Genomic DNA, 13,756 nt, shown 5'->3' with positions numbered 1-13,756 from the left:
ATAATATTAAAGGTTAAAATTAACAACAGAGTGCAAACTAACAAATTCAATTGCTATACTTTTAAACACTTGAACAAAATGAGTTGATACAAACATTTAATTTGCACATAAGGTAGTTTACAACACTGCAAAAATGATTTTATTTTTGTCAATATTGACAACAGTAATTTCAGCATTTTATTTAATTTGAGTTTGTTTTCACATTTTAGGTAACAATGTAAAAGTCTTTACTGGTAATTTTGATTAACTTAATGCATCCTTGCTGAATAAAATCATTGCTGAATTTAAGCTAATTAAAGCTTTGTTTTGGCTAAACTTTGTGTAGTACAGAGGTTAGGGATCGTGTTATATTAAATGACAGTCCTTCCCACCGTGTATCCTGGCTTTCGATTACCTTCTACAAACAATCTGCAGCTGCACTGACTGAGGTTGAGTATTATATATCCAGCTTACTTTTCACTGTAGTGGAGACCATGAGAGCAGCTCCAGCTGAAAGTTCATGCAAATCGATACCACAAACATGATGTCCTCTGCTCTGCCAACATACCCCTTTCATTTTCACGGGACGTGACCTTGTTTGGTTGAATGAAGCCTTTTAAAATGGCCTTGCTGAGCATATTACCTCAGTTTATTTATAGATGATGGCACTGGCTTTTGTAAAAAATAAAAAATACCCCCCCCCCCAAAAAAAAACAGGTGTGCTGTAAATATGTATTTAGGAAATGTCAGTGAATTTCCTGATGTGAGCGGATGGAACAGCTTTCCTGTTTAATGTCATACTGCACACTGTGCCTTTAGATTGAATACTTGTCAGTTATGTGTGCGAGAGAGACAAACATAACTTCTCTTTTTCTCTTTTTGGCTGTTCGGTCTATCGTGTATTTTGACACGAGTTCTGTCAGTTTTCACTGATCTTTTTATAGAAAGAGCCTATTAGATGGGCCATTTTATTGGTCTCATATCTCTCAGTGAGCAAAAAATATGTGATTGGACCCAAGAACAAACCTCCATCACACTGTTTATTAATAATGAGTCAAATCTATAGTGGAGCTTCAGTGGATGCCAGTCCATTGAATGGCCAACGAAGAAAGTCTTTGGAATATGGTGATATTATTTGGGGAATAATAGATAAATCTTTCATGAACAACTTCAGGCAATTTTCAATTGATTTTCTCTTTGGTTTTATCAGTTCCTGGAGCTTGCACATAACTCAGGCTTTCTCACACATACCACAGAGGTAAACTCCATCACTGGGTGGTATTGATTTTTACCCAAGATCCCCAGCGGAGTGTGAGCTTGTCATGTGTACGGCTGAATCACCAATGAAGTAGCAACGCGTGTTTGTATGTATGATCACAGCTGTTAGAAAAGATTAGCAGCGAGCTCTGCTTTTCATTCTTCCTGTCTCTGCCGGCTGATGATTCATGCGCTGATGGCTCAATCACGCAGACAGAGGAGAGGAAATCTGCTGGCTTTTTTAATCTCTGATGCTTGCATCACAGGTGAAATGACACAGCTTCACCGCCTCGGAGATTAGTCCAGACTCACCGTGGTGCGTTTGGAAATTAATGCTGCTCACCTCTGATGAATTGCTGCATTTAAATGAAAGTTTTATGCTGCTTGTTCAAAAATTTAATGAAATATATATTTTTCAGGGTTAGCATATTGCACCCAACACATTACCTTTTCAGAGAAATGTGCTTAAGAAACATTCTCATTTGTTTGTTTAGTTTGCTAGTTTTCCAGTTCAGTGCATGGGCAGAAACGGCAAATTTGTTTGCATAATTATATCATACTGATATGATTATTTATTTTAAAGCTGCTTTTCTACACCACAGGGCTCAGCAATAAGGATTTTTTTTCGCTGCTGGCCCACTCAGAATAGTAGCTGTAAATGTATGTACAGGTGCATCTCGATAAATTAGAATGTTGTGGAAAAGTTAATTTATTTCAGTAATTCAACTCAAACTGTGAAACTCTTGTAATAAATAAATTCAGTGCACACAGACTGAAGTAGTTTAAGTCTTTGGTTCTTTTAATTGTGATGATTTTGGCTCACATTTAACAAAAACCCACCAATTCACTATCTCAACAAATTAGAATACTTCATAAGACCGATAAAAAACATTTTTAGTGAATTGTTGGCCTTCTGGAAAGTATGTTCATTTACTGTATATGTACTCAGTACTTGGTAGGGGCTCCTTTTGCTTTAATTACTGCCTCAATTCGGCGTGGCATGGAGGTGATCAGTTTGTGGCACTGCTGAGGTGGTATGGAAGCCCAGGTTTCTTTGACAGTGGCCTTCAGCTCATCTGCATTTTTTGGTCTCTTGTTTCTCATTTTCCTCTTGACAATACCAGTTCAGGTCTGGTGAGTTTGCTGGCCAGTCAAGCACACCAACACCATGGTCATTTAACCAACTTTTGGTGCTTTTGGCAGTGTGGGCAGGTGCCAAATCCTGCTGGAAAATGAAATCAGCATCTTTAAAAAGCTGGTTAGCAGAAGGAAGCATGAAGTGCTCCAAAATTTCTTGGTAAACTGGTGCAGTGATTTTGGTTTTCAAAAAACACAATTGACCAACACCAGCAGATGACATTGCACCCCAAATCATCACAGACTGTGGAAACTTAACACTGGACTTGGGCTATGAGCTTCTCCACCCTTCCTCCAGACTCTAGGACCTTGGTTTCCAAATGAAATACAAAATTGACTCTCATCTGAAAAGAGGACTTTGGACCACTGGGCAACAGTTAGGCCTGTCACGATAACAACTTTTTGTTGTGCGATATATTGCCCCAGAAATAATTGCGATAGGCGATATTATTGTCATTTTAAGAGAATTTTATTCCACTGAATATATAATCATAATTTAACAGCATAATAATGCAAGAAGGCCTATACACTTTCAAATAAGAACATTTAGATCATGAAAATTAAGAATCAAAATATTAGATGCCTTAAAAAAAATTGAATAAATAGTGACCATGACATGTACAAGAAGCTGCAAAAGACACAAGTGGAATGCAAAAATACATGGTGACATTAATTTTTATGTAAATATAATGGGAAATATATTGCATCACCAAAAATTATTGAGGTCATGTACATATATTGTGCGATAAGTCAATATATTGATTATTGCGACAGGCCTAGCAACAGTCCAGTTCTTCTTCTCCTTAGCCCAGGTAAGACGCCTCTGACGTTGTCTGTGGTTCAGGAGTGGCTGAACAAGAGGAATACGACAACTGTAGCCAAATTCCTTGACACGTCTGTGTGTGGTGGCTCTTGATGCCTCGACCCCAGCCTCAGTCCATTCCTTGTGAAGTTCACCCAAATTCTTGAATCGATTTTGCTTGACAATCCTCATAAGGCTGCGGTTCTCTCGGTTGGTTGTGCATCTTTTTCTTCCACACTTTTTCCTTCCACTCAACTTTCTGTTAACATGCTTGGATACAGCACTCTGTGAACAGCCAGCTTCTTTGGCAATGAATGTTTGTGGCTTACCCTCCTTGTGAAGGGTGTCAATGATTGTCTTCTGGACAACTGTCAGATCAGCAGTCTTCCCCATGATTGTGTAGCCTAGTGAACCAAACTGAGAGACCATTTTGAAGGCTCAGGAAACCTTTGCAGGTGTTTTGAGTTGATTAGCTGATTGGCATGTCACCATATTCTAATTTGTTGAGATAGTGAATTGGTGGGTTTTTGTTAAATGTGAGCCAAAATCATCACAATTAAAAGAACCAAAGACTTAAACTACTTCAGTCTGTGTGCATTGAATTTATTTAATACACTAGTTTCACAATTTGAGTTGAATTACTGAAATAAATGAACTTTTCCACGACATTCTAATTTATTGAGATGCACCTGTATATGTTAACTTAACTTAGTAGTAGTGGTGATATTTAATTATTAGATTTAATTATTTTATTAATTACTCAAATATTTAAAACAAAATCTGATTTCCAAGCCTGGAAATGTTATAAATAATAGTTATTGGTCATTAGTTTCTGTAGTGAAAATCCATGTTTTTAGTTATGCTCAGTATTTAATTGGGTTGATTTATTGGTATTTTTAAATTATCCAAGATTTTTTTTTAATTCATTCTTTCCTGTCTTAGTGTAACTCCAAAACAAATTCTTTTTTTTTTTTTTGGTGGATGATTAGATGTAGTAACAATGTATCATTGGCCCAGTAGAGCAAGTGAGAATCATGCTCTCATTCATGTCTTTCCTGTATTGCGAAAGAGAGATGGACAGACAGACTGGGAGGAGGGAGAGTGTGAGGAAAAAAGAAATAGGATGGCAAGGAAAATGTGGTGGGTGCGTGGGAGACCACATCAACCTCAGTCAGCTGAGTGGTTCCTCTTTAGTGGGTAAACACCGTCTTCCATGGTTGATGAGTGAAAAATGAGGGGTTTTATCATCAACCACCAGGCAGCACGAACCTGTGTCTTTCCATTCATATTTTCTTCCATTTAAATATTGTGTTAATGCGGGATTATGTTGTTGCTCATGACTTCCTTTGCCCACACAAAATCGAAGCCTTTAAATGTAATCACTCACAAATGTGGCAGAATACCTTCTGCCTGGCAAATAACTGAGGACAAGAAATCAGCTTCGCCACTTTGTCTTGCTTTTGCAAATCTGGCTATGTGTTCCCAGCTGTACACATCAAAACAGAAGCACATTCCTCCTTAATTCATGATTTGAGGTGTACCACAGGTTGCCATTGAAATGGTAGAATTTGGGGGAAAAATGATGAGTGATTGTAAAGGAAGGAGGTTTTGTCTGTTTGAAATGGAGTCTAAAGGCCTCAGTTGTTTTTGGATGTTGCCCTGCATACTACCTTGTATGCAAGTATGGCATTTTATATGTAAAATAAATGTGGTTTGTAATTAATGATATATATATATATATATATATATATATATGTATGTGTGTATATGTGACCCTGGACGACAAAACCAGTCTTAACTGTCAATTTTTCGAAATTGAGATTTATACATATAATAATAATAATAAATAAATAATAATAAATAAGCTTTCCATTGATGGATGGTTTGTTAGGATACGACAATATTTGGCTGAGATACAACTATTTGAAAATCTGGAATCTGAGGATGCAAAAAAATCTAAATATTGAGAAAAACACCTTTAAAGTTGTCCAAATGAAGCTCTTAGCAATGCATATTACTAATCAAAAATGAAGTTTTGATACATTTACGGTAAGAAATTTACAAAATATCTTCATGAAACATAATCTTTACTTAATATCCTAATGATTTTTGGCATAAAAGAAAAATCGGTGGTAATGTATTTTTGGCTATTGCTACAAATATACTCCAGCGACTTAAGACTGGTTTTGTGGTACAGGGTCACATATTTTACCTTTGTTGAAATATCTTTTATATCTATATTGGATATCTATATTGATAAACCTATATTGGATTAGATTTAATTACTTACTTCCTCTGTTTTTAATTACAAAAAAAACAAAACAATTAACACTGTTACATGTAATCTTCAGCAAATCTCAACATGAATAATAATTTTTTCATAAAGTATATTTATGTTGTGAAAAAAATCTAAAATCACTTGCAGCATTTCAAAAAAGTGTTTTTTTTAAAGGTTTTATTTATTTTGCTATTTGCTCTGTGATGCAGTTAGTTTTCTGATTGATGTCATTGATGCCTCACTACCACAGTATTAAAAAAGTTATTGCAGATAGTCTCTCGTCTGTAGCACATTTCATAAACTGTCATGCCTCCCAGCTTTTGACCTGAAGTGCACTTGGAAGCACAAAGGAATGAGATGGTTACCGCAACAACCACATCATTCACATTCTCTTCAGCGCTACAAAGTTCAAATAACAGGACACGGCAGTAGGAAACTCAGGTCGCTATTGATACTGCAGGAGTTATTTATCAGAGTAGAGATGAAGACATGTTGTCTGCCTCCTGACAGTCCCCCTCGCGCTCTCTCCTCTCTGGAATGAGGTGAGTCACATGCTGAAGCTTTAATCATCGTCCTGTAAGGCTGCAGCTGCGTGCAGAGGGGTGGTCTGAGCCAAGCGTCTCGACTGGTCCTCACACCTCACACAACAGGTGTTGTCGTTCCGTGGCCTGAAGGTGTGACTCAAAAATGGGTCATGTCATCAGCCAGCCAAGCGAAGACGAGGTACGTGTGACAGGGTGAGAGAAAGTGCCTTTTTTACAGTTGGGAATACAGTGTGGCTGTGAAAGAGGAAATGACAAAGCCAGTTGTAGGGCCTATAAAATCTATATATCCCCCCCCCCAAAATCCTGTGTTTTCAGTTTTGCATTTTCTTCTGTTTGTATAGTTTAAAAAAATTTAATGATCTCTAAACAATATAATTCTTCAAACTTTTAACTGTTTAAGAATTTGTGAACTTTTTCATTCATTCATTCGTTCATTCATTCATTCATTCCAGATTCATTCTTTCATTCCAGATTCTTTCATTCCAGATTCTTTCAATCCAGATTCATTCATTCATTTATTCCAGATTCATTAATTTATTTATTCCAGATTTATTAATTTATTTATTCCAGATTTATTTATTAATTCATTCCAGATTATTTATTTATTCCACATTTATTTATTTTTTATTTTTTTTAACCCCAGAAATGTCTGGTTTACTCTTTCTGGATTCTGAGTTTTATGAAGTAATAAAAATTTATTAACAAAATGGTGGTAATAAAATGAATGCACAAAATCCTCATTCACACAGAGACATGCAGAACAGGCATGACTTCATCTTTAATATTGTGATATATTCATCCAGGTTTTTGCCATATCTTGTGACATTCTGCTTTATACAGTATACTCTATTTTTATGACTGGATTCTGTGATGCCGTTCATGTTTTCAGCATCGCAGAATTTCTAGAGCCCTACAGTTGTGCTGGTTTTGTGCTAGGTCTTGAATGAATGAATAAGGAATGTGCTCTTTTCAAAGGTCCAAAAAGTCTTCTTGGAAATATTCACGTCTCTGCAGTTTTGTTGAGCTTGTGTGGAGGACATTGTTTGCCTAAAAGCGGTTGTCCTTTTGTCTGAAAGGCTGCAATTATATGAATTGTTCTTGTGTGTTCAACACTATTGTTTTTCTTTCTTGGTTTTGAAGAAAGATTTCAAGTGAGTTCAGCCCAGTACCACGTTTCCTCCAAGCCTCCAGACGTTCTTAATTCCTTCCTTGTGGTTGGAAATCCTGCCCTTTTTTTTACGACTTACAGCCGTCACATTTTTGGGACTTACTCTTTTGCTTTATGAATAAATCTTGCATATTTTTATGCAATTTTTTTGAAGGGGCCATCTAAAGAGGAACCAGTTTCTCTGTAATCTTTTGGAAGGAAAATAATGTACTGTGAAAACGTGAGCACTCCGCCTCCTTCCCAACCCAAAAAGAGCATTTATTAAAATCAACCTTCCTCAAAATGTTCCTCAACTTTGTCATGTTGATGAATGCATCGCCACATGATCATTAACATTTACACATTAGCGATGCCAACTTGTTTATGAGAAACTTGATCTGCCCAAGTACAGTAAGGTGAAGATGAAGAGAAAGTCTGATCTCTGTTCGTTACATCTGGCTAAATGTTTGTGCCCCTAATTTCAGCATTGACTGCTTTCTGAATCTGTCATGGTAATGCAGGCTTTGCAAAGTGGATGCTATTGAAGTAGGTGGGCGTTAAAACTATATTAGAGTTGAGTCTCTCAGCCTGTCTTTGTGGAGAAAAGCGCTGTTGCTCATTTTACTTGTGAAACGAACATTTCATAAAGGCAAAGTGGGGAAAAACAGGCAGCTTAATTCTAGGGGTCACAAAGAGGGTGAAATTTGTTTCCACACTGTTCTTTTTTTGTTGTCAGTCTTTTTCTTTTTTCAGCTCTCTTTTTGTATAAAGGTTTGTTTGTACCTCTGTGTGTATTTTAGTGCAGACTGAACCAGATTCTTTCAGGAATTTAATTCAATGTTCATTCATTATTTTATTCATTATTCATTCATTCATTCATTCAGTCAGTCCAACCATACACTTGGTTATTGCAGGTCACATTTGAACAGTTGTTTTCACCCCAGCAGAATGTTTTTCTCCTGTTTCCAGCTTAAGCTAACACATCTGATTCAGTTTGTCAAGTGCAAACCAATTAGTGTAGTAGTTAAAGCTGGGATGTTGGTTTAGGCTTGGATTGATGTGATTCCCTTAAGGGTGCTTCAGGTTACAGTTAGATAATGACTTGGTGAACTGGAAATGTGACATAAACAACATTTAAATGGTTACTAAGAGTAGGAGCTGTGTTTATCTAAAATTTAAGATTAAACTTTATTTAAAAAAAAGTACTTAAAAAAAATAAGTTATTTCAGTACTTATATTCAGCAAAGCTGCATTAAACCCAATGACAGTAAATACTTAAAAGACTACATAAAAGTAAAGACTACATTATTACATAATGCTGAACTTTCTATTCATCAAAAAAAAAAAAAAAAAAAAAAGTTACTTCAAATCAGCATTATTGCCAAATTAGAATGATTTCTGAAGGATCACATGACACTGAATACTGTAGTAATGGCTGCTGAAAATTAGTCTGTGAAAATTTATTCACAGGAATAAATTATTGTTGTAAATAATTAAATATATAAGAATGTTTCACAATATTACTGTTTTACTGCTTGTTTTTTTAAATGAATGGGAAACTTCTTTCAAAGCCATTCAAAAATATTTGCCAACCCCAGAATCTCTGAATGTTATTGTGTAAGGGAAAATTGTTATTGTTATATCTAAAAGCAACACTATTTTCTATTAGTATGTCTTTTTTTTTATAGAAAGTCTTGTGCTATAAGGTCACATTTTGTCAGAGATTTGTTCTCAGAGTTAAAGTTCTCATTGCCGTGTTAGTCATCTCTGCCCTGCTCACAGTCTCCCTCGTGAAGCTCGTCACAGGTATCTGCCTCATTAGCTGGTTACATGGGATCTGTCAGCCCGCGCTGCCCCCATCTGTCATACTTTGGGCTATAATTTGGCAGCTGTGTATGACTAAGCCACAGAGTTCCTCTCGGCCTTGCAGAAGCACCTGTGCTGCAACCTCCGAAATTTATTACAGCACGATTTCTGAGTGTGAGCAGACGGGAGAGGAAAAGCACTCTCTCAAAGAATGGAAATACCCATGACCTCATCTACAGTGTGCGAGTGTGTTTTGGGGTTAGTGTGCCGTCACACCCAGCGCTCCACACACCCCTTCCAGCCATCGGGTGGTCAGGACTCACCGGAAGGAAGATTCTCATGTTTTCATCAGCGCATACATAGAGTCTAGCACTACAAATGTGATTCATAAACTCAAAATGTCAAGTGATTCAGCTGGATGTCTATTGTTTCAGTCAACCGACCTATTTGGGAATAGATTTCTTTATTTTGCTGAAGTAGTAATGCTTACTCTTGCTCTTGTGCTGCATGCTGTCATCAAACACAGAATATTAGGTCATTTGTTTTACCCTTATGTTTTTTTTTCTTTTTTTTTTTTTCATCTGATATTTTTAGCTCTTCATTCATACTCTGAATCTTTTACGCAATGTCTACGCTGTCGTGAAGCATTGCTCTTCTCCCAGGGTTGTTTCTCCTGTGGTGCGTGTGGCAGATTATGTAGGTGTGTGTAGTCATTGGGCTTCAGCTCTCTCATTAAGGTTAACCCAGCAGCACCACCGCTCTGCACCACAACACTCGGCAGATGGTTGCCAGGAAACCAAGGAAACTGACATTTCAGAGCTTCTCCTGTCATATGGGAACAATGTTCATCTGTAGTGCATTATAATTTAAGCGATGAGGCCTTATACGCATGTAGAGCCACCTGCTGTATTCATATTTCACCTGTGACCATGAACCCAGGTCTCATTTTAGGTTTAGTCATTGGTAATCTTACAAGGTTAAAGCACAGTTTGTAAGTGTGTCAAGGGTTTTCCAGGTTAATATACTTTTCCCTCCTCCAGCGTAATGAGTTGAGGGACATTTATTAAAATGCTCAGTACCACTAAGCCAGTAATTATTTTCAGGTTATGGCAGTATAAAAAAATTGTAGTTAAAACAAATGCAATAATTTTTCAATATTACATGTTAAGTGAAATTAAAAACTCATGTTTTTAGAATGAAAAACATTGCATTCTAAAGTTAAGAATGAAATATGTGAACATTTATTTTGAAATTAGTAATATTTGAGATATATTGAGATGAGATGTTTATTTTTAGCAGGTACTCTTGCAAGTCGCACATAAATGGAAGTAGCGGCATATCTTTTCTTGTTGTGATGTGATATACATCTGAGTGTAACTGGTTATCAAAAAAATGTAGGAAAGGGACTTCAAAAATGAATACAAGCTTGCAGTTGATTGTAATTTTAAAAAACAGAATTACATTTTCATTTAATGCCAACTTTAATGATTATCTGAAAGTCTAAAATTTAAAAATAGAGAAAAATGAGTGAATACATTTTAAATATCCAGTATCAACCAATAGGAGCTCATTTGATCAATATTACTGCAATTTCCTGCAGTAATTTAATCTGATGTTACCAGGATTGTACTTTCAGGAAAGTGGCAGATAAATATATGAACAATTTTGCAGTTAAAAGCCTGCCACCCTGAACTATGGCTGGAACTGGATAATAAAGAAATATTATTTGACCACTTGAATGAATTTCATGAAAAATTGTCTTACCTGGGTGGGTGGGTATAGCCATTCTGTTTAATTTCCATGATGCTGTGTGGTTGTGGTTGTTGTCATCTTAAAGAGCTTTATCTCCTCCATGGCCCTTCTATTTACCTCTCTATTTATTTCTCCATTTTAACCATCAAGATATCAGCTATGATTACCATATTTTTATACTGTCCTCATTTTTCTCTGTTTCAGATCTGCACAAAGGGATGAGAGGAGGAAGGTCAGATCACCTAATGGTCAGCACACATGCCTGATTCAGGTTCACTTTAAAGTTCACATTCATTGTGCCATTATCTGTCCTCCATTCTCTGGCCTCTCCAGCTGAGTGGCTGCCCATGTTCCCCAAGCTTCGTTATTTCAGCTACACTGCGGGCATGCTCCAGTGCTGAGCTCCGCCACTTAGCCGTACCATGACCAGTCTAAAGCGTTCACAGACTGAACGCTCTGTGGGCGGCTCTGTTCCCGCCACAGATGAGTTTTATACTCGCCGTCTGCGTTTGCCCAATGGAGGCGCGCCACCCCCTCGCAGTGAAAGCACACACTTAACTGGCACGCCCGGGGTTCCCAAAATGGGTGTCCGAGCACGGGTCGCCGACTGGCCCCCCAGGAAAGATGGCGGTAGCGGAGGAAGTGGAGGAGGGGGTGGAAATGGAGGTGGGGTGTGGCACATCACAGTGGAGACGGATTCCCCTTCCACCACCACAGGAAGTGCACAGAGCAACTTGTCAAGCAAGCTCGGTCACCTGATCAGCCCTCAGGACTCATCCATGCTGCGGAACATTCACAACACTCTGAAGAACAAGATGCAGAGCAAAGGCAAAGACAATCGCTTCCTCTCACCCGATGGGTATCTTGGGTCGCCCCGGAAGGGTATGCGGCGTATACGGCAGCGCAGCAACAGTGACATCACCATAAGTGAACTAGACGGTGATGGTAGCGAGGGCTGGTCTTTCTCAGGATGGACGCCCATGCATCGAGAGTACGGCAGTACCTCGTCCATTGACAAGCATGGTGTGTCTGGCGAAAGCTTCTTCGACATGCTCAAAGGCTATCAGACCGACGCTCCGGACCAGCGCAGCCCTGCCCCTGAAAAGTTAAGCGAATTGCTGACAGTAGCTCATAAACAAACTGCCCTTGACTTGCCCGACGGACCTCTTGGCCCTCCTCGTGGCAGTCCTGCCAGTCGCCTGAAAGAAAGAGAAAAACACATGAAGAGGCGTTCAAAGTCAGAGACGGGTGGAGAGTCCATATTCCGCAAGCTACGTAGCGTCAAAGCCGAAGGTGATTCGTCACGTGCTGGTTCCGACGCAGAGGACGGAAAGTCTGATGATGTAGGTCCTCCTCCTAAACCATGGGTCTGCCAGAAAGGTTTCGCACACTTTGATGTCCAGAGTATTCTGTTTGACCTGAACGAGGCTGTGCAGAGTCGGCAAAGTGCCGTGAAGCGGAAGAACACCACCACTGGTGCCTCTGCTGCAGCCGCGGCCTCGGCCTCCAACACATCCTCTCTCTCGTCCAACCAAAGCGGGGCTTACGGCTCACCTTGTGGCAGCCAGGAAGAGCTCAACATCAAGGACGGGCCTTCTCTAGACTCAGGTGATGACAAGAGCAACGATTTGGTCCTCAGCTGCCCATGTTTCCGGAATGAAATTGGTGGTGAAGGAGAGAGGAACATCAGCCCTTCGAAACAGGGAAGTATCGGCAGTGGTGCCTCTAGCTCTTCCAGAGATGAAGAAGGATCCCCTGAAAGAGCTCCCAACACACATTTTAGCAATGCAGGGGTGGCTGTTCTTGAAGCCCCCAAGGATGGCAAGAGTCTCCATCATGATCGTGGAAAGAGCAACATAGTCGAACATGTGGACTTGGGTGCTTATTATTACAGGAAGTACTTCTATTTGAGAGGTGAGTGTTAACATTTTGCATTAATGGTACACTTGATGTACTGGTAATATTTTTTCAATGGAGAGATTTATGCAAATTAGGGTTGTGTATTGAGGACTAGGAGTTCCACGCCACATAAAAAGGAATCAATGATCAATTGATTTAAAGGGATAGATCACCCAAAAATGAAAATTCTGTCATTAATTACTCACCCTCATTTTGTTCCAAACTCGTAAGACCTTTGTTCATCTTCGGAACACAAATTAAAGGGGTGGTTGATTGCGATTTTCACTTTTTTAACATTAGTTAGTGTGTAATATTGCTGTTTGAGCATAAACAATTTCTGCAAAGTTGCAGCACTGAAAGTTCAATGCAAACGGAGATATCGTCTTTTAAAATTCTGGCAGTTTAATGAAATAATGGACTTGAGCGCGCAAAAGACACAATATGTGAACGGCCCCTAAAAGAACTTCTACTGCAGCCTCTATCAATGGCTGTACCCATAGCACGGCATTGTTGTGGATTATTTATGTAGAATTCAGCACAGATACGTCTTCTAAAGACACCAATCTCAGTTTACAACAATTAATGGAGTATTATGAAACCAAGGAATATGTTGTCAAGATATCCCGATGCGTATTTCGTAACTTAAACAGAAGCGCGCAAGCCATACTGTATGTGTATAGGCAATTCTTCACTGTCTGATCACCTTATTTCATTACAGAACAGCAAGAAAACTTTGCAAACAACATATTAAATTAAATTAAATTAAATTAAAGGTTTAGGGCAAACTTGATGTATTAAATAAAATGCTCACATTTTTCATGTGCTGACTTTGATTTAAATAACGAAATATTTCCAGCCCATAGACGATAATTAAAAATAAGTTTGATCATCTTAATCGAGTTATAGGCTATTCTCTGTGATTGCGTGCAATGATTGAATGTCATTATACTGTGAACAAGAACGGGAGGTTAATCACTAAATATAATGAAAAAATAAACAAAATAATATTAAAATTAAAATTAAATCAGTCCGAGTATTCCTCCTGGTATTTGTTTTTAAATGAAGCATTAACACATGTTAGATTGCACCCCATAAACACAATCAAGCCTAGAAAAAAAACAGTCAACCACCCCTTTAAGAAATTTTTGATGAAA

The 13,756-nt window shown here is 38.3% G+C and overlaps 1 protein-coding gene across 6 annotated transcripts in view; it reads left to right on the top strand.

The window, feature by feature from the left end:
* Positions 1-13,756, top strand: part of sipa1l1 (signal-induced proliferation-associated 1 like 1) — an 87,592-nt gene that overhangs the window by 31,332 nt on the left and 42,504 nt on the right. For all 6 annotated transcript variants that reach the window (XM_058754909.1, XM_058754908.1, XM_058754907.1 and 3 more), the window contains one exon: positions 10,908-12,617. In XM_058754909.1, the coding sequence (XP_058610892.1) occupies positions 11,126-12,617 (1,492 nt within the window). In that variant the 5' untranslated portion in view covers positions 10,908-11,125. The remainder of the gene's footprint in view (positions 1-10,907; positions 12,618-13,756) is intronic.

Source organism: Onychostoma macrolepis, chromosome 20 (genome assembly GCF_012432095.1).
Source record: "Onychostoma macrolepis isolate SWU-2019 chromosome 20, ASM1243209v1, whole genome shotgun sequence".
Lineage (NCBI taxonomy): Eukaryota > Metazoa > Chordata > Actinopteri > Cypriniformes > Cyprinidae > Onychostoma > Onychostoma macrolepis.
Note: the sequence above shows the minus strand (reverse complement) of the source record. Positions and strands in the feature narration are given on the sequence as shown.